Source organism: Bos indicus, chromosome 10 (genome assembly GCF_029378745.1).
Source record: "Bos indicus isolate NIAB-ARS_2022 breed Sahiwal x Tharparkar chromosome 10, NIAB-ARS_B.indTharparkar_mat_pri_1.0, whole genome shotgun sequence".
In the NCBI taxonomy this organism is placed as follows: domain Eukaryota; kingdom Metazoa; phylum Chordata; class Mammalia; order Artiodactyla; family Bovidae; genus Bos; species Bos indicus.
Genome location: NC_091769.1, coordinates 69,407,952 through 69,430,276, shown reverse-complemented (window position 1 = coordinate 69,430,276; position 22,325 = coordinate 69,407,952). Strand labels below are relative to the sequence as shown.

Below are 22,325 nucleotides of genomic sequence, written 5' to 3'. Positions count from 1 at the left end.
GTGAGTCTCTTTCTGTTTTGAAAATAAGTTCATTTGTGTCTTCTTTTTCTTTTAGATTCTGCAAATAAGCTATATTGTATGATGTTTGTCTTTATCTGACTTACTTCACTTAGTATGATAACCTCTAGTTCCATACACACACACATACATATACATACACTCGTATACATATATGTGTGTGCGTGTGCTTAGTTGGGTCCGATTCTTTGCAGCCCCACGAACTGTAGCCTACCAGGCTCCTCCGCAAGAATACTGGAGTGGGTTGCCATTTCCTACTCCAGGGGATCTTCCTGACCAGAGATGGAACCTGAGTCTCTTGCATTGCAGGCGGAGTCTTTACCACTTAGCCACCAGAGAAACCCTGTTTGATTAGGACCCATTTGTTTTTCATAGATGCTCTTTATCAGATTAAGGAAATTATTTTATTCATAATTTTCTAGGTGTTTTTATAGGGATGGATATTAGGCTTTGTCAAATACTTTTTTGTTGTTGTTATTCTGTTAATGTGAATTACGTTGATACATTTCCAAATGTTAACCTTGCATTCTTTTAATAAACTCCCCTTGGTCATCATGTATTGTCCTATTTATGTTTTGTTGGATTAGGTTTACTAAACTTTTGTTTCTGTTTTTGTGTTTGTGTTCACAAAGGATATTGATTTATACATATTTTTTCTCATAATGTCTTTGTAGCTTTGGTATCAAGGTAATGTTGGCCTCATAGAATGAGTTGGAAATATTCCTTCGTCTTTAATTTTCTAGAAGAGTTTGTGTAAAATTAGTGTTATATCTTCCTTAAATATTTGGTAGAACTTAGTGAAGTCTTTTGTGCCTGTAGTTTTTAAATTTGTGAGTATTTTTAGCTACAAATTCAACTTCTTTGGTAGATATGGAACTATTTTAGTTACCTATTTCTTTTAAAGTGAGCTTTGGTAGTTTGTGTCCTTTAAGATTTGTATATTTCACACAGATTGTTGAATTTTGGGGGATTAAGTTGTTCATGTTATTGTCTTATCCTTTTTTTTAATGTTCAGTTGATTTTTGTGTGTGTGTATGTGTTTTTTAATTGAAAAAAATTGTTTAAAGTTTTGTGTTAATTTCTGGTGTATAGCAAAGTGATCCAATTATGTATATATTATATTATATATAATATGTATATTCTTTTTCATTATAGGTCATTATAAGGTATTGAATATAGTTTGCTGTACTTTACACTATGACTTTCTTGTTTATTACATATATAGTAGCTTATTATCTTTTTAAAACCTGTTGAATCTATAGTGATGTCACCTATTCATTTTTGATGATTTGTGTCTTGTGTGTGTGATATAGGTTTATCAGTTTATTAGTTTCCCTGGAGAATCAGCTTTGGTATCATTGATTTTCCTGTTTTGTATTTCATGGATGTCCACTCTTTATTATTTCTTTTCCTTCTGCTTACCTGGGCTTCATTTGATCTTCTTTATCTAGTTTTTAAGGTGGAAGGTGAGATCAGTGATTAGAGACCCTTCTTATTTTCTGATATAAGGATTTAATCTTCTAACTTTCTCTTTAAGATACTGCTTTAGCTTCATACAATAAATTTTTATTTGTTGTGTTTATTTTCATTCAGTTCAAAATACTTTTAAATTTCCTTTTTGATTTCTGTTGACTGAAGAGTAGCTTAGAAGTATGTTATATCATTTCCAGATATTAGAGGATTTTTTAGATATCTTCTGTTAATGATTTCAGTTTGATTCTGTTGTGGATAGAGGATGTATTTTGTGTGATGTGAATCCATTTTAAATTTATTGAGACTTGTTTTTTAGCCCAGAATATGATCCATCTTGGTAAATGTTTTCTGAATACCTAAAGAAAATGTATATCCTAATGTTGGATAGCATGTTCTATGAATGTCATTTAGGTCCAATTGGTTAACGGTTATTTTTGTCTTGTATATCCTTACAACTTTTTCAGTCTACTTCTTGTTTCAATTATGCGTGAATATATGGATGTAGAGAGGAGGAATGTGGAAAATGGCTTGCTAAAGACATTTGTAAAGCATTGAACAAAGAAGGGAGGTGAGAGTTGTGGTAGAGAAGGGTAAAAGTTGGGGTAGTATTAAGACCAACAAGGGAATCAAGTAATACCAAACTCATAACTATAAGCAGTAGAGATTTAGAGAATTTAAAGTGGGTTATGCACTTTTAAACACCCAGCTGTATATATCAGATAACAAGCATTACTCTCAGAGGGAGCGTGAATAGAGACAACAAATAGGCAACAATCAATTGATTAATAATGTAGGCAGCAGTTACAAGAAGTTGAGAGGTTATTTTCCAACATTTTAAGAGGGATTTAATTTTCTCAGCATAACTACTAATGATTCTTTTACTAAGTAGTTAATCAGCAGCAACATCAACATCAAAATGAACATTTATTGTTGTGAACTTATGTGCCAGACACTAAGCTCAAAATATCTTACATGTATTTTCATACTTTATTTTCATCTCAAGGCTAGGATATAAGTACCATTAGTACTATTCCTACCTTACAGATGAAGAAATTGAGGTTTGGTGGGGTTAAATAACATCTCAAGGGTTCACTCAATGGGAAGTGAGGAAGGTGGGATTGAACCTGACCTATTTTATAGTGTCTGTTATTGATTTTCCTGTCCCCACCCTCCAATAAAATGAAGAATCCTTTCTGGTTCTGAGTTTTACCAGAATAGCTTTTATTCAATAGGTGACTCTCAGACTTCTTTTACTATGACATTAAGAAAGGCATTTTACATGGCAGTTGAATGTACTTTATTATATGTACTTATGTGTATGTTATGTTTGTGTGTATTTCTTTAAAACATACTTGGCTTTAATGTGTACCTTAGATTTTCTTTTCTATTGGTTCTCTCTCCTTTTCTTTCTTTCCTGTCACGGTTAACATGGATTGCAATCCAGGTCAGAAAACAGTAATCTTATTTAAGCTGGGAGAATTGTAGACAAATATGGAGCACTGTAACTATATGTATATAAGAAAGGCATTTTGGGTGGGTGGAAGAGATTTAAGTTACCATTTGACACCAGAGCACTATATCTTATACAAAGTAGATTGCTTTAAAAAAAAAAAAAAAGTTGCCTTTTTTTTTTTTTTTTAAGGTAAACCTGAGGATTGATGTATTTGGTTTTTCTTTTTAAAGCTCTCTGATCCTTCTGATTTACCAAGGAATGCCTTTAGAATTTTTACCATTCTTGTGGAATTTTTATGTATTGAACATATTGATTATGCCTTGGAAACAGGACTTGCTGGTAAGTATATTTATTTATATTATACTTCATCTTAAATTCCTTTGATCCTGTTTGGTTTAACTGTATGCATACTGTTATTTTATATATATTTATCTCAGTCAGTGCAGCAAAATGCTTTTTGAACTTCCTGTAGTGCAAGGATTTGTCAGATGCTAAAAGCTATACAAAGACACAGTTCTCATGTTGCTTACATTGAGCAGGGCAGGATAAACTATATAAGTCACAGCAGTGTGTGGCAGACTGTAATACAATGCTGTAAGTTATAAAATGCCAAGGGGGCAGAAATGGAAATGATAGCAATTCTGCTTGAGACAGTTGAGTAATGTAAAGTTTGGAAAGGAAAATAAGCCTTATCAATAAGCCTGGAAAGGAATAGATTCATATGAAATTTTTTCTTTTGTTTTTGGCCTTTTGAGTTTACTGATATTAATAAGATAATAATGACCTCTTCCCTAAATTCTAGTCCCATTAGTTCAGTTGCCTCCTTGACTTCTCTCATCTGTTCTGTGTACATCTCAAATTTAATGTATTCAAAATGAAACTCTTTATCTTCCATCTAAACTTCTTCCTTTCCCATTATTTCTCATGTCTTTAAAAGGCATTGCTATTTACTATTTACTGAAGCCCCAAACCCAGGAGTTGCCATAATTGTTCTTTTCATCAAACCTGAAAACCAGTCTGTCAGCAAATCCTGTCTATATACTGTCAAACATAACTCAAATTCTCCTACTTTTCTCCATCTCCATTGATACCAACTGATTTAAACATCATGATCTCCATCTGCTCCTAACTGATCTCTCTGTATGTTCTTACCTTTCCAAATAACTGACTCCATGTAACAGTCATGGTATAAATTTAAGGGTCTTAAATTTTTTTTGTTTAAGACATTTTAGTGGTTTCCTATTACACTTAGGGGGAAAACAGCAACAAACTCTTTACAAAAGCATGGTTTTGATCTGGCCTCCTCTTATATATTCATCCTCATCTCATCTGCATTTCCCTTCACTACCCCAGCCACTCTGGCCTTTATTCTTTTTCCTCACTCAGGTTCTTTGCACTTGGTGTCCCCCCCTCCCAACCCCCATTTCTTTTTCTTCAGCTCTTTTCATGTCTGGCTTTTCAGGCTTCTGATCTTAACTAAGGTACCACATTTTTAGAGAGTCTTTTGGTGATGGACCTAGCTAAAGTGACCCACTTCTCCCAGCCTAGTTACTCATTATTTCATCATTGAATTAACTTTTTTCATAGCACTTGTTACAATAAAATTTTCATGCATTGGTATTCGCCTCACTCATTGAACATATACTTAAGTGCTTATTCTTATGAACTTACATTCTTATGGAAAAGATTGACAAATGACTAGTAAGTACAGTGAATAAAAATAAAATTGAGTAAGAAATAGAGAATAGTAATGGGAGGTAGAATGGGGAATTCAGGGGGAAGAGGGCTTTTTTAGAAAGGATGGTCAAAGAAGGCCTCTGAGGAGACATGAATCAGCTGAATGAAGCGAAGGAATAAATTGAATATTTGGAGAAAGAGTATGTTAAGCAGAGAGAATAGCATGTAAGTTCTCGTGGTTAGGAATCTTATTTGTCTTAATTGCATTATAGTCTAGCACCTAGAAAGCTAGTGGAGGTGATGGAATTCCAGCTGAGCTAGTTCAGATCCTAAAAGATGATGCTGTTAAAGTGCTGTACTCAATATGGCAGCAAATTTGGAAAATTCAGCAATTTTTGAAAATTCAGGTCAGTTTTCATCCCAATCCCAAAGAAAGGCAATGCCAAAGAATGTAAACTACTACACAATTGCACTTATCTCACACGCTAGCAAAGTAATGCTAAAAAATTCTCCAAGGGAGGCATTAGCAGTACGTGAACCAAGAAATTCCAGATGTACAAGCTGGATTTAGAAAAGGCAGAGGAACCAGAGATCAAATTGCCAACATCTGTTGGATCATAGAAAAAGCAAGAGAATTCCAGAAAAACATCTGCTTCATTGACTACATTAAAGCCTTTGACTGTGTTTGTTCCACAACAAACTGGAAAATTCTTAAATCGGAATACAGGACCACCTTACCTGCCTCCTGAGGAATCTGTATGCAGGTCAAGAAGCAACAGTTAGAACTGAACATGGAACAGTGGACTGGTTCAAAATTGGGAAAGGAGTGTGTCAAGGCTGTATGTTGTCACCTTGCTTATTTAACTTACATACAGAGTACATTATGCGAAATGACGGGCTGGATGAACAGAAGCTGAAATCAAGATTGCAAAGAGAAATATCAATAATCTCAGATATACAGATGACACCACCCTTACGGCAGAAAACGAAGAGAAACTAAAGAGCCTCATGATGAAAGTGAAAGAGTGAAAAAGCTGGCTTAAAACTCAACATTCAAAAAACCAAGATCATGGCATCCGGTCCCATCACTTCATGGGTCATAGATAGGGAAACAATGAAAACAGTGATAGACTTTATTTTTTTGGGCTCCAAAATCACTGCAGATGGTGACTGCAGCTATGAAATTAAAGGACACTTGTTCCTTGGAAGAAAAGCTATGACCAACCTAGACAGCATATTAAAAAGCAGAGACATTGCTTTACCGACAAAGAGCCATCTAGTCAAAACTATGGTTTTTTCAGTAGTCATGTATGAAGGTGAGAGTTAGACTATAAAGAAAGCTGAGTGCCGAAGAATTGATGCTTTTGAACCGTGGTGTTGGAGAAGACTCTTGAGGGTCCCTTGGACTGCAAGGAGATCCAACCAGTCAATCCTAAAGAAAATCGGTTCTGAGTATTCATTGGAAGGACGATGCTGTAGCTGAAGCTCCAATACTTGACCACCAGATGCAAAGAACTGACTCATCGAAAATGTCCTTGATGGTGGGAAGGATTGAAGCCAGGAGGAGAAGGGGATGACAGGATGAGATGGTTGGATGGCAACACTGACTTGATGGACATGAGTTTGAGCAAGCTCCAGGAGTTGGTGATAGACAGGGAATCCTGGTGTGCTGCAGTCCATGGGGTCACAAAGAGTTGGACATGACTGGGCAACTGAATTAAATTGAACTGAAGGTACTAGAAAGCACATAGCACATGCTCAAAAATGTTTGTGTGTAACATCTTTCTTTAAAGTTTCTAAGGTTGAAGCAAAATTACCTATAATCCAATAACCTTGTGGTTTATATCCCCCCTCCCCCGCTTTATTATTATTATTATTTTAACCTAGTTGCTCAGGATGTGCATAAACGTTTGTAGCCTGCTTGCCTCCCCTTCCCCCTTATAGCAGAAACTTGACATCAAGTATTTAACATTTGCAATTTGCAAATAACCTAATGTGGTCATTTATATTGAGATAGTATCTCCCTCAAAGAATGAAGATTAATGAAGATAATAAAAAAGTAACAAATTTGATTCCATATGGTATGAAGGATTTGTTCTTTAGTATGGAAGCCTAGCATCTTCAGTTTAGTAGCAGTATTCATCATTTGGAAGGGATTAGGAAATTTTCTGGTAGGATGAGAATATGCCTTCTCTTCCTATGCATTTTCTACGCAGCTGTAGTGAACTCTGTAGAACTTACCGTGTTTTCTTTCTTTTGAATTATTTTCTCTGGATAAAGTTCTGGAACTAAAATTACCGGATCAAAGTGTGTTGCAAATTTTAAAAATTTCGGTGCATATAAACAAACTGTTTTCCTAAGGATTTTTTTCCCCACTAATCTATACTGTTACTGGTGTATATGCTTATACCCATTTTTCTACCCTCACTGAATTTTCTATAAGAACTTTAATAATTTAGTAATTTAAAGACATACATAACTATTGCCTTATCATGTCTTTCATTAATAGCTGGGATTAGTATTTAATACATACGGGTGTATTGACTACTTTTTTCTTTTGTAAGTTTGTGTTGGAGACTTTAGTTTTCTTGCCAGTTGTGATTTTGTCATTTGTGGGAAAATAAAAACATTGTTTTAAAACTTTGGGGAAAAAAATCATCCTTCTGTAAAGAACTCTAGGTATTAAACTTTTAATTCTCATTTTCTCTGAATATTTCTCCTGGTCCTTCATGCCTTTTAATTTTAGCTAGGAACATAAATGTCTATGGTTAGTAGGCACCTTGGAATTTAACTATTACTCTTTTGCAAAAGAGGAAACTGAAATCTGAAGAGGTCAGCTGTTTGTTTTGCGGTCAGAATGTGAAGTGGCTTGAATACAATGGTGAAAATCAGGAATTTATTTTGTTGACAGTGAGGAGTCTTTGAATATTTTTGAGGAAATGATAGATAGAGAACATAGTGAAATATGTTAAGTACCTTACTCTGGCCACAAGATACAGCATAAAAGATTAGGAAATTTGAACTAATAAGAAAATTATTTTACCTGTTATCAGAGGTAATGAGGCCTGCTGCTAAGTCACTTCAGTCGTGTCCGACTCTGTGCGACCCCATAGACAGTAGCCCACCAGGCTCCCCCATCCCTGGGATTCTCCAGGCAAGAATACTGGAGTGGGTTGCCATTTCCTTCTCCAACAATGAGGCTTGGTTATAAGAAAAATGGTATTAATAGAAGTGTGTTCATGGTTCATGTGAATCTTTAGGCACAAGAAGGTGGGGAAGGAGAAGGTATAGTCCAAGATGATTCACTTACAAGTTTAGTCTTTGATTTATCTCAGCAAACAATGAAGACTTGAGTATATGGTGAAAATTTGGCATTAAAACTTTGGTATTAATGAGCTTAATTTTATTTTTTGTCCACAAAAATTATTGCTGACTTATTGAAACAGCAGTTCTTTTTTATGCATGTTATCCACATTCTTTTTTCTGTTGCCTAGATGAATTTCTTTAATATGATTCTAACATATACATGCCTTCCAACTTTAGGAATTCCTTCTTCAGATTCTAAGAATGCAAATCTCTATTTTTTGGATGTTGTGCACCAGGCCAATACTATTTTTCATCTTTTTGACAAGCAGTTTAATGATCACCTTATGCCACTAATAAGGTTAGTCAAATTGTCTGATTTTCATTGGTATTTCAAAGAATACTATAATATTCTACTTTATGTTAAATTTTAAAGGTAATATCTGTTCACTGAAACATCAAACAGGGCAGGAGGGTGTGAAATAAGCAACCTAGTTGCTCTCAGGGTGTATGTAAGCATTTGTAACCTGCTTCTTTCCTCCCCTTCATCTCTGACAGCAGAAATTTGACATCAAGTATTTAACATTTACCATTTGCAAATAATGTAGTGTGGTAATTTGTATGGAAATAATAATATCTATCTCAAAGATGTGAAGTTTAAAGAAAAATTTTAAAAAGTAACATAAACTCTTCCTTGCCTTCTGTATTCTCTTCCTTCTGTGGTATTAATTTTGTTTTATTTGAAAACACTGTGTCATAAACCTAAATCTGTATGAAAGGTGACTTCTAGCTTGTTCCCACTTATTATAATGAAAAGACCTGCAGTAACAATTTTATGCCATCAGTAGGACAAGTTTTGATGAGATATTAAATAAGATTTGGTTTATATCTTCCTGTCAATTTATGTGAACTTTTGAAGCATATGAGAATTATGTGAAGTAGTGTGTATGTGAGCATGCTTTATAAAATTGTATGTGTAGTACTGTCATAAGAGGAAAAATATTCATATAAAAGATAAAATTCTAGACATTTTTTATAAACATTGATATACCAAGTAATTATTAGTCTAGAATTGATCTCAAAGATAAAGATTACTTGTGATCTCTGAATCACATTTTGAAAGGAAGTTTACTTTTTAACGAGGTCTAATGCCAACATCTGCTGGATCATCAAAAAAGCAAGAGAGTTCCAGAAAAACTCTATTTCTGCTTTATTGACTATGCCAAAGCCTTTGACTGTGTGGATCACAATAAACTGGAAAATTCTGAAAGAGATGAGAATACCAGACCACCTGACCTGCCTCTTGAGAAATCTGTATGCAGGTCAGGAAGCAACAGTTAGAACTGGACATGGAACAACAGACTGGTTCCAAATAGGAAAAGGAGTACATCAAGGCTGTATATTGTCACCCTGCTTATTTAACTTATATGCAGAGTAGTAAATCATGAGAAACGCTGGGCTGGAAGAAGCACAAGCTGGAATCAAGATTGCCAGTAGAAATATCAATAACCTCAGATAAGCAGATGTCACCACCCTTATGGCAGAAAGTGAAGAGGAACTAAAGAGCCTCTTGATGAAAGTGTAAGTGGAGAGTGAAAAAGTTGGCTTAAAGCTCAACATTCAGAAAACGAAGATTATGGCATCCGGTCCCATCACTTCATGGGAAATAGATGGGGAAACAGTGGAAGCAATGTCAGACATTATTTTTTGGGGCTCCAAAATCACTGCAGATGGTGATTGCCACCATGAAATTAAAAGACGCTTACTCCTTGGAAGGAAAGTTATGACCAACCTAGATAGCATATTCAAAAGCAGAGACATTACTTTGCCAACAGAGGTCCATCTAGTCACTAGGCTATGGTTTTTCCAGTGGTCATGTTTGGATGTGAGAGTTGGACTGTGAAGAAAGCTGAGCGCTAAAGAATTGATGCTTTTGAACTGTGGTGTTGAAGAAGACTCTTGAGAGTCCCTTGGACTGCAAGGAGACCCAACCAGTCCATTCTAAAGGACATCAGTCCTGGGTGTTCTTTGAAAGGAATGATGCTAAAGCTGAAACTCCAATACTTTGGCTACCTCATGCAAAGAGTTGACTCATTGGAAAAGACTCTGATGCTGGGAGGGATTGGGGGCAAGAGGAGAAGGGGATGACAGAGGATGAAATGGCTGGATAGCATCACTGACGCAATGGACGTGAGTTTGAGTGAACTCCAGGAGTTGGTGATGGACAGGGAGGCCTGGTGTGCTGCGATTCATGCGGTTGGTTTTTAATATAGGAAAGCTAAATACAACTGGATTGAGTGTTAGTCTACAAATTTTAATTAATGTAATTTACTATAGTTTCAAGAGCCTGTTATTTTTCTTACTAGTACACCAGAAATGTAATTAAAAAGGAAACCAAATAATTCCAAAATCATGTTTATATTCTAAAGGGATAGCTCCTCAGAGATGAAAAGAATAAATCTAAATCCTCCTGTTTTAAATGATAAATTTTTCCTATCATGACTATTGTAATGAATTGAGTGTAGTGAATACTAAATAATTACTGTTCATATGCTTCTTGGATTTGGAAGCTAATTAAAATTAAGTGTGTGTATGTGTGTCTAGGTATGTAACAATAAGCAGGAATTGTGAAAACTTTTAGAATTCTAAGGTTACTAATATGATTTTTATTCCCCCTTTAAACATTCAATAGCTCTTCTCCTAAATTATCTGAATGCCTTCAGAAAAAAAAAGAAATAATTGAACAGATGGAGATGAAATTGGATACTGGCATTGATAGGCAAGTTTTTAGTTTTACTATTTCTCTTGCTTTTTTTATTTGTAAAAACACCATTATAACAACATGAAAAATATTTTCAGACAAGAAAAAAGTCTATTTGAATTCCACTATCCTGCTATAATGTTTGATTTTATTTTTACATATTTATTTCATCCTAATAATGTCATTTTATTGGATTCCAGATTTATTATTTATGGAAGTCAGCAGGTTTAGATTAACTTTAGACCAATTCAATTTGAAAATCTTTTTTTTTTTTTTTTTGTAAATGCTGCTGTAGACACTCTGTCTCTCTCTGTCCCCATCCTCCCTCTCTCTCCCCATCTCTCCCTGCCTCCCTCCCTCCCTTCCCTTTCCCTCTTCCTCTTCCTCTCTCCAGACTCCTTAAAAATAGTATGTAACCCAGAAGATTTCAGGCTTATATCTGAAATGCATTGAATTAATATACCAGTTTTTAAAAGTAACTTCCATTGAGTGAAAACTCTACATTTGAAAAATTTTTTGATGTTTATTTTAGTTAATTACCTGTTCATAATATGGAGTGGTGGATTCTGTCTTTTGAGATGATAGTGGACATATGTTGCTGATGATAGTCATCTATTTATCAAGCATTTATCAGGCATTTGCTATATGCTTGGCACAATACAAGGATCTTTACCTGTATAATTTCATTAGCCTGCAATGCAGGAAACCCAGGTTTGGTCCCTGGTTTAGGAAGATCCCCTGGAGCAGGAAATGGCAAACCACTCCAGTATACTTGCCTGAGAAATCCTATGGACTAGGAGCCTGGAGAGCTGCAGTCCATGGTTTGCAAAGAGTTGGACACGACTGGGTAATTATTACTTTCACTTTCTTTCACTGGCACAGTACAAGGATCTTTACTTGTATAATTTCATTTAAGTAAGAAATACCATTTCCATTTTACAGATGAGGAAGTGAAGGCTTAAAGAAATGAAGTAGTTTGCTAGAGATCATACAGTTAATGCTGGTAGAACTGGAACTCAAATTCTAAAGCCCATGCTACCAGGTTTGGGCATATTTTTACTTCCTGTAATTGTCTTTTCTCTTCCATTCAAGAAGACATAAACGAATATAAGTTACTTATAGGAACTCTAGCTCTAAATATCTTTGCCTTTTGCCAATCTGTCCTTTACAGCTTTGTTTATTCTTGCCAATCTGTCCTTTCCCAGCTTTGTTTTATTCACTGTTAACGCTTAGATTGCTTGTTCCGTATCTTTAATTACTCCCTCATAATTACCCTAAAATTTATTTCCTTTGATCATAACTATCTTACAGATCCTAAACTCTGGATTAATGCAGATTCTGTTATTCTGATAACTGGATGGCTTATTGCTGTTGGAGAATGTCACAAAACTCAGACATTGTTCGTTGCATTACAAACTCATACTTCATTTCTCAACTGGGCCTTCAGTACCACTTATTCAGCCTCCTGCTTATCCTTAGACTGTGAAACTTGGGTTCTTCTCACCTGTTCTTCCAAACTTTGGCCATTCCTTATAAGTTGTTCTATCTTACTCCCTTCCTAAGCATTCTCCAAATATACTTGTGAAGGAAATGAATTAGTGACAGTCTTCTAAGATCTTTAAGATTTCTTTAAATAAAGTAATGGACAAATGAATCTTTGCCCTGTGTTTTGAGCAGGAAGCTAATAAAAACTAAGATTTCTTTGCTATCAAGATCTAGAATTTACTTGTTTTAAAATCTGAAGTATACCAATAGTAAAATAGTTTTATGGTGACATGAAATTAAATAATTTAAATTTAATTTAGAATAAATAATATAAATTAAAGTAAATTAAATGGATCAAATACATGGTATTCTCAATTCTCTAGGACATTAAATTGTATGATTGGACAAATGAAGCATATCTTGGCTGCAGAACAAAAGAAAACAGATTTTAAGCCAGAAGATGAAAACAATGTTTTGATTCAGTATACTAATGTGAGTAAAATGATTTAATATGCTAGTAAGAATATCTGCCTTATTTGTACTCTTATTAACATTTCATTGATGTATCTTATTATGCTCCAAGTGTTTTTTTTTAATTCTTAGAGATTAATGAGAAATTATATGTATTTTCTCCTTAGCTAAGCTGATACATATTTCTGTGTAATAAGTGTAGAAAAAATTTTACAGGCCTGTGTTAAAGTCTGTGCTTACGTAAGAAAACAAGTGGAGAAGATTAAAAATTCCATGGATGGGAAGAATGTGGATACAGTTTTGATGGAACTTGGAGTACGTTTTCATCGACTTATTTATGAGCATCTTCAACAATATTCCTATAGCTGTATGGGTGGCATGTTAGCAATTTGTGATGTAGCTGAGTATAGGAAGTGTGCCAAAGACTTCAAGGTATGTATTCACAAATATCAAACTTGTAAATAAGTTCAAGAACATAAGTCAGATCATAAAAATGTATACTGACATAATCATTAGCGGAAAGTTTATAACTTTTGTCGATACTGTAACGAGACAGATCTGATATTTCCTAAATGAAAAAGTATTATTCCAGTCAGTATTAACACATTTTTGCTTTGAGCTTTTAGAAAATGCTGTATTTTAGTTCCATAGTCCAGATGACCTTATTAATGCCCATAACTAATGCTGTATATCATATATCAAGAAAATATGTTCTTTCTTCATGTATATCTCTCTGAAATTAGTTTCCACCCAATGTTTAAATTATTTAAAAAAGCTGTAAATTAATGATAATTAGTTCTGCTTTACAAAAGTATAAATGATTATTACTGTTTGAGTAAATTGGCACAGTATGAATCTTTTCAAAAAGATTATGTTGAGTTTATATAATGTCTGAAATATTTGAGTTTTTTAACACTTTGGTAGCTTTTAAAAATTCTAACATTGAACTCTTTAACATTAGTTAAGTCCTGATAGTACATAAGTGAGAAGAATTTACAAACTGATTATAAAACTAGAAATATTTTTTTCCTTCTCTTACCTCAATTCAGATTCCTCTGGTATTACAGCTTTTTGATACTCTGCATGCACTTTGCAATCTTCTGGTAGTAAACCCAGATAATTTAAAGCAAGTCTGCTCAGGAGAACAACTTGCTAATCTGGACAAGAACATTCTTCACTCCTTCGTACAACTTCGTGCTGACTATAGATCTGCCCGCCTTGCTCGACATTTCAGCTGAGGTTGAATTTACAAGGGAAATGTGTTGTACTCCAGCAAGCCTTGGTTGATAGAAAGCACAGAAGGTTTCTTATGACACAGCCAACATTTTATTGAAAAATGACTGTTTGGAAAAACAGCAGCCATACTTACCCTTGAGGTTTTATTTGAAATTTGGACAATACTAAGAATATTTTGCTTTTTCCTTAAGTTTTAATTCCATTTCTGAACTTATATAAATTTCAAACTCTGTAAAGCTATATGTCATTGTTTTCATCCTGGAAAATGTTGATGTCAGAAGGTAAATGAGATTGTTACCAGTATTCCAGTTCATGTTCTTTAACATAGTCCATTGGGAAATTTCAGCTTCTTGTTTTGCACTAATGTTGGGTAAAATACAGCAAGACTCATTTATTATTTATCAATTTTCAATGACCTTTTCAGCACTGGTAATTGTTAATCAGATTATTTTTAAGTTTTCCTGGAGAACTTTTTACCTATTTCAGAGGTTGAAAATTGGGCATAATTTCTGTAGTTGGTTCATTGAATTTTTTCTGAGGTACAACAGTAATACTATTCCAAAAAAAATGTTATAAATAAAACTAAAATGAAATACATTTTATGTAGGTATTAGTGGTGGATCAAAATACATCTGCTTTCTGGGTAAAAGGAAAAATAAAAGTTTACAGTTTCTTATTTGGTAAACAGAATTTAAGCCAATGCTAGCAAGAAATTAATAAAGCTACCTTATTTTATATTTCACTTAAGATAAAGTAGAGGGAGTTAACTAAAGGACCATATTTATTCATTATTTTAATATTATAAGGGAAGTAAAAAAGTGAGGTATAGACTAAATGGTGCATATGAGAATTATTGGCAGTGTTTAGCAGCAATGCAATCCTTTAAGATTTTTATCCTTATGCTAAACTGAAATAAGATGGAATGGCTAAACATGCAGGTAGTCTTCTATTCTAAGAGGAATTGGAAATTGATAGCATTATATTCTAGTCCAGAGATGAACTTTGTAAGGACTAGTAGTTTTTAAATATATAGTGTCTGTCATTATCTTTTTCAAGGCATTTCTGAAGTGATTCCTACTGAGTGTAGTTAATTGAATTGGCTTAATATGGTGACATAATACATCACTTATAAAATTTTAAATATCAAGTGGAAATTTTAAAAAATTGTTAACTAGAAACTTTCTCTGCAAGAATGCGTTCTTAGCTGTATGTAGTGTTTCAGCTTCCATTGTATTATTTATAGTCTTCCAGGAACAGATAAACTTCAATGTTTGACTCATTTTTGGCTTTTCTTTTTCCTCTAATATAGGCTTTTTGGCCTAATTTTGGAAAACTACATTTAAGAATATGTTTCTGAATGTTCAACTTTACTGAAACTTCCAGGTCCAGAGTGAGCTAGCTACTGTTTAAGTTACTTTTAACTGAATTTTCCTCATTTTCTGTTTAGCCCAGTGTTATCAAGGTAAGCAAGAGAAATAAAGTATGCCAACATTTATCAAAGCATTTTAGGAAATTGTGGCAGCTTTGGAAGGCTGTCTAGTTTTCTATTCCTTAGCCAAAGGAAAGCCAGAACAGGTTTGGATGTTAGAGAAAGTCATGTGCTGTACTGTTGCCATTTTAGAAAGCTCTGATGTGAATTCAGATTATACCTCTGTTACTTAAAGCCAACAGTTTTAAAGCAGTAGTTTTACTGGCCATTTGAACTCTTTGTACAGTGTCAATTTGTTTTTAAAAAAAAGGGAAAAAATATCAAATAAAACATGAGAGAACATTATAAGACTTCCACATCAGAGAAGTGTTTCAAATTATTTTGTTTGGATTAATTTTTTAAATGTAAAGCATATATTTGTTGCTTAGCTCTTTTGTTAATTTTTATTTTTATATTTGAGTTCTGTGCAATATTTTCCATTATGACCATTGACAGGACACTAACAAAGAAAACTTATAAGTGAATACTTAATTTAGAAGTGTTAACATTATTGCTCAATAAACAAATTCCCTGTAGTTGTTTTTTTATTTCACTCCATTTTTACATTTTGAAGACATCATACTGAATTTTATAAATTATTTTTTATTGAATTTTTAAGATGTTCCTTATTTTTCATGGCATTGGTTTTCTCATTTCCTTTTTAAGCAGAAAAATACTTGACTATATAATCAAAATTAGGAACAAAAAATTTCTCTAAGAAAAAAATTGATTGTATAAAACAGTGTGCATTCTTTGGATTTGTTATATTTGATTTTTAAAGTAGTTTTCATATTAGTGGGCAGTATGAAATTTTGCCCCAAATATATATGACTCAAAAGAGATGATAGATAAGTAAAATGTCTTCATATGCATATGGTAAAATTTTAGGTAGTGATAAAGGAGCTTTGTACATTAGTAACTTTAGCCAGCATTTGAATAAGGAGAATCTTCATAATTTTCCAGTTTCACATGACCTAACATGCAATGTTTATATAATATTTTGAAGTTAAAAATATGCTCTTAAACACTGCATTTTTAGAATATGCAGAAACACTCAAGAAAAAGCTTGCGTGTATTATGTTTTCATAAAATGATACAGAAAGTGAAATACAGAATGCAGGTGATATTGAAAATGACAGCTAACCAAAGTAGATGAATACTTCTTATGAGGAATTATTACATAATGGCTGGATGCATCCTTAGGCAGTTGGCTATCTGGCTATTCTAAGTCAATTATTAGTAGCCTCATTTTGAGTACCACCATTGTTGCAAATCCCTAGCACCTTTCTTCTTTTAAAGAGAGCTTCTAAGTAAGTTAATTTATGGTATAGTTTAGACTATCTCTTTTCTCTTTCACTTGAAATATTTCACATCATAAAATAATTTAATTATCACCCAGTAGATAGATTCAAAGTGGAGAATTTGCTGCTTCCTTAAAATGCCTTTTGCTCATCTATGATGATGAGTATTTACATCTAGCAAGATAAAGAGATTTTTGTTCCTGAAATGCCAGAAAACCTGTTAAGGTGGTCATGTTTATATATTTCCTAAGGCATGCTTGAACTGCATGTGAGAGTCAGGTTTCCTGGGTGTGTGATTTGTTAGTGACTTCAAAAACTCACATCTTGGAGTTTGAAACGCTTTTTTTTGTTTTAATGCAGAGATATTCTGTGTATTACTCTTATTTGCCCTTTGACTCAGAAGTGTGAGATGTTTTCTAGAAGCATAATTTCTAGTGGAGAATTTGACATACAAAGCATTGTGTGTTTTCATCCAATTAGTTTAGCTGTATTCAGTTCTCTGGTACTTCTCTTTGCTTGAGAAAGTCTGTCCTGAAATACATTGTGTACTTTGGAGGAAAAGAACCAGTCCATATCGTTACTTTAAGTAATTCTACATAAACTAAAAACAGCCTTTAAAAAATTTTGATGCATAATAAAGGTAATTATAGCTATATTTATTGACTCAAGTCCTGTGCATTGTGCTAAGCCCTTTGCATACGTAATTTCATTTGGTTTCAAAGCAGCCCTAAGAGCAGAGTACTGTTATCTCCATTTGAAGTTACCCATTCCCCAGAAAGTTTTAAGCAGATATGCTCAAGGTCTGTAGCTAAGTAAAAGGCTCAGATTGAAACCCGAATCATTCTCGCTCTTTGTGTTCTGTACACTTTTCTCCTTGCTGCTGCTGAGTCACTTCAGTCGTGTCCGACTCTATGCGACCCTGGGTCCTTTAGTTTGATGGGCTCATTAGTTTTGCTTAATCTTTTCTTTCATCCAATATTTGGTTCTCATTATAGTGTTTAGATTATGAAATTGAGATACAGAGCTAATAACTAATTTACTGTTAGACTTTTTTTTAATGTGTCCATTGTGTGGTCATACTTTTAAAATTTGGTTTTAAAATTTTATAAGTGGTCATGCAATTTAATTGAATATTAAGTTTGTGCCTACTAGAAATCTTTTCTTCAAAAAGTTCTTTAGTATTATTTTGTGTAATCATAGTGCTACTTGAGTTATAATTTTTGCAATAGAATTCAGATATTTTGTGCCATATTTTGTAACGGGTGAACGACAATTCCACCTTTAAAGATATGAAGAAATCAGTATTTCTGCCTTCAGAAACAAACTATTTTAATGTCGTAAGTTTGCCAGTTCTGTTGATCATTTAGTGCACTGGTAGTCTTAAAATAGCTAATGCTAGAGTGAAAATGTAAGAGAAAAATGTACTAGCAGTGTATTAGCAATAGGCTGTCATTTTCATGTAATCAAATATTGCATATTTAATCTTTTTAAAATTGCCTTAACTCTTAACTTTTATTCTCACTACTGATCCGTCTTTCTGTTTCCTAATTTAATGGGAGAAACAACCCTCAAGTGTATGTAGAAGAGAAATCTGACACATTAGAAAATAAGAATTTTAATTGGTGATTTGAAGCAGCTAGGTTGGTAACCCTGGGCTTAAAAAGACTGATATTTTTAAACGAGGCCCTGTATACTTTCGGGGCTTCCCTTGTGGCTCATCTGGTAAAGAATCTGCCTGCAATGCAGGAGACCTGGGTTCGATCCCTGGGTTGAGAATATCCCCTGGAGAAGGGAAAGGTTACCCACTCCAGTATTCTGGCCTGGAGAATTACATGGACTGTGTAGTCCATGGGGTTGCAAAGAGTCAGACTTGATTGAGTGATTGGCACTTTCACTCTATATTTTTGGGCTTACCCTGGTAGCTCAGACAGTGAAGAAACTGCCTGTAATGTAGAAGACCTGGGTTTGATCCCTGGTTTAGAAAGATCCCCTGGAGAAGGAAATGGCAACTTACTCCAGTATTCTTGCCTAGAGAATCCCAAGGACAGAGGGCCCTGACAGGTAGCAGTCTATAGGGTCTCAAAGAGTCAGACATGACTAAACGACGAACACTTTTTTCTCTGTATACTTGAACATTGTTATCTGGGAGGTAATGCTAAACTTCACTTCTTATAATTAATAACACTTTTGTGGGGGAGAGACAAGTAATTAACCATACTTGCTCATTTCCTAAGTGGTTTAGAAGGTTGCTATCTGCCTCACCGTACATACGAAGCCAATTGAAATATGAATATATCACAGTCATACTCCAAACAGCAAACAAGCTCAGAGGAAAGTCATTTATTCAGAAGGCATAGATTTGTGCTAGACAGCAGTGATGCATTACAAATATATAATTATTTTCACTAATATTTGAGCAGGTGGAATGGATTAGAACATGGTCAACATTATGCTGCTGATAACATGTATTTTTCTATATTAATATGTACTGTGCAACATGTATTAAAATTGTCAATAATTCATTTTAGCTGAGATACTAATATTTATATTACTGTGTTGAAGAGACAGTATCCAACTGAGCTACTTTTAATTTAAAAGTCTAAAACTGTAATTAAGTTTACTTTCAAAAACCACTTAAATTACTTTATAGTCACTGGAAGGTCAATAAAACATAGAATTATCAGTGACTGGTCACTTAATAGGAAGAAGTATAGAAAGTTAAGAATAGGGATAAGAATCTGGAATAAGTTAAATTTCATTTATAGCTCAGATGAGTTACCTCCTTTTGTTTTCACCATTGGCAATATTAAATGAAGGAAAATGTCTTTTTCCCAGAGCATCCTCACGTTAATAAACTAACTCTGAAGATTGGATGGAACCAACTCCAAGGAATTAATCTTCAGTGGTGGACTTTCAGATTTTTTAAATTTTGAGAGGTAGGAAGCCTTCTTGATTCCCTTGTAATCTTAAATAGACAGGTGCCTTGGAATGGGGCCACCCCTTTTTACCTACGTGTTATTTTAATCTTTATACTGTGGATAAAAATTTGGTTTGTTTGAACTCTGGCATTTTGTGTGGCAATCTATCAAACCTTCAGCTTTTTGCTATAATTATCCAGGTAGAATCTGGGCAGTGCTGAACTAAAGAAAACTGTGACACTACCTCTTAAGTATATTGTTTGCAAATGCTGTGTGCTATTTAGAGGATTCACATAAAAATATGTGAAAATACTTTATAAGGAATAATACTAAGTGCCTCTATATTAGGATTCTTCAGTAGAATGTATTTTCAGTTTTTGCCACAAGGGGGAGGAGTTATTTTTATAGTAATACAAACATTTTGTTCCATTAAAAAATAGAGCTCACCTAGCTTCTCTGTCTCACAGCACCTATGAACATGTCACTATCCTAACAGGAAGAGGGTGTGAGTATGTGTGTGTCTTTAAGATTCTGAAAATCCCGTGTGAAAAGAATTATCTGAGTGAATTAATGACATAAAACTAAAACAGTTTTGAAGAACGTGTATGTTCACAGTGGACCCAGGAGCTGGACAGAAGAGTTCATCATAATTAAAATTGTTTTATAGGGCTACATATCTCATAGAATTCCTTTATCAACTCTTTAATAGGAATCTATTGATTAGTTTTTTGGTTTTTAAGTAAAAAAAATTTTTGAAACAATCTCTGACTTACAGAAAGGTTTTAAATATTGTACAAATAAAAATTTTCCACTTTGAGAGTAAGTTACTGTCATGATGCCCCATTACCCTGTAATACTTTTGTATTTCCAACAAGAAGAAATTCTCCTATATAGTCATAATACAATTATCAAAATCAGGAAATTAACACTGATATATTACTCCCATCTAATCCTGAGACCCCTTTCGAGTTTCACTGAATGTCCCAATAATGATTTCTAAGGATCCACTTTAAAATCATGTGTTGTTTTAGGTTGTAGTATCTCTACTTTCTTCCACTCTGGAATGGTTTCTTAGTCTTTCCTTGACTTTTGCTACCCTTGACACTTTTGTAGATTATAAGCCAGTTATGTAAAATGTTCCTAAATTTGAATTTATTTCCTCGTGAATCGATTCCAGTTGTGCTTTTTTGGCAGGGATATTACAAAAGCAAGTCTGTGTTCTCATTGCAGCCTATAAGGTAGTGCACAATCTCAGTGCACCATTTCTGATAATACTCATTTTAATCACTTGCTTACGTTGCTACCTATCAGGGTTCTCTACTATAAAGTTACTTTTTCCCTTTGTAATAATTTTGTGAGAAGGTAGTTTGAAACTATGTATATAGCCTGCTCCTAATCGAAATTTCAGTTTGAATTAATGGTTTTCTGGTCAAAGGATTATAACCTGTTGCTTATTTTGAATCTCAAATTGTCTCACATTTGGTTAATGGGATCCCCTTCAAGTTGGCTCCTATGTCCTTTAGACATGTTGTCATCATTTTTTAAGTGCTTTCTTACATTGGGCACACAGCTTTCTCCAAACTCATCTTGTATTTGCCTGCCCTATAGTTTGAATCAGCTGTTTCTTCATCTTTTTAGTGGAAATTGGTATTTAGAAACTACAGTTTGTACATGAGATATGCTTATAATTGAGATGTCTGTGCCACCACTCTTCAGTGGATGGTGCTGTGGGGCTTTGTGTGTGTATATACATGTATGTTTTAAATTTACATACACATACACTCTCCTATGTGATACCCTTTTTACCTCATTTGAGCTCCAGTACCCATGTTGTGTTTCCTCCCCCATGCAAGAGGGGGGCTTCCTCACTTCACTCAGCCTCTGAGGCTTTAGCCGTAGAACCAGGTAGGGGGGATGAAAACAGTTATTACAGAAAACATGTAAAGATTTAAAAATTCTAAATAAAAATTACTCATAATCGCTTTATTCAGAAACAACAAATTTTTGGTGTATTGTCTTTTATTGTAGTGATCAAATTAGTAACACTGAATTGAGAAGGGTAAAGTGTTTATGCCAAAAACATGAGACTTGTATTTATTTCGAAGGAATTGAACTGAAATCATGTCATATGTTTTTCTATAATACATGTCCTTGCTATTGTGAGTAGTTGTTAATTAATGATAAAGTACATCAGTGAAACCAATTCTGAGAATGGAAATCTGACCATTAAGGACTAAATACCAATAGGATATTTTTACTAATAAAATTCAAAAGAAAATAATCATAAAATTATTGTGTAGGCTGATAAAAATACATTTAAGTAAGATCAATTTTATATGAGAAAGTCTGTATCTAGACTGGATTTAATACATGTTAAATTTCATTTGAAATAGTCTATATCGGGGCAAATTGTTCAGCCCTCAGTTTCCTTGTTAGTGCTCTGTGATCACTGCTATAGCAAGCTAAAATTCTGTAATTCCAAATGTAGGCATACTGTTAAGAACCTATAGTGATATCAGAAATAGATTAGCTTAAGAAGTCATGTCTGAACCCAAATGATATCTGAGAACTAGATCCTCCTACAATACTACCACTTGCAGTGACCATATACCACTTTGATTAAGAGCTAAGGCTTTTAAATCAGCCCAATGGCAGATGTGCATTGTGACCTTGTCACTAATTGTGTGACCTTGTGCAAGTGTTATAAAGTGTGGAGAAAAGACACTTGTAACTTACTACAGGTGTTTAATAAAAGGCAACT

The 22,325-nt window shown here is 33.9% G+C and overlaps 1 protein-coding gene across 3 annotated transcripts in view; it reads left to right on the top strand.

Moving 5' to 3' along the window:
• Nucleotides 1–21,565, top strand: part of EXOC5 (exocyst complex component 5) — a 57,662-nt gene extending 36,097 nt beyond the window's left edge. For 2 of the 3 annotated variants that reach the window (XM_070797649.1, XM_019968971.2), the window contains exons 13-18: nt 3,175–3,283; nt 8,165–8,285; nt 10,617–10,703; nt 12,554–12,662; nt 12,858–13,073; nt 13,691–21,565. In XM_070797649.1, coding sequence (XP_070653750.1) covers nt 3,175–3,283; nt 8,165–8,285; nt 10,617–10,703; nt 12,554–12,662; nt 12,858–13,073; nt 13,691–13,879 — 831 coding nt within the window. In that variant the 3' untranslated portion in view covers nt 13,880–21,565. The remainder of the gene's footprint in view (nt 1–3,174; nt 3,284–8,164; nt 8,286–10,616; nt 10,704–12,553; nt 12,663–12,857; nt 13,074–13,690) is intronic. The other variant, XR_011568925.1, reaches the window with a different exon arrangement.
• Nucleotides 21,566–22,325: the final 760 nt, after the last annotated feature.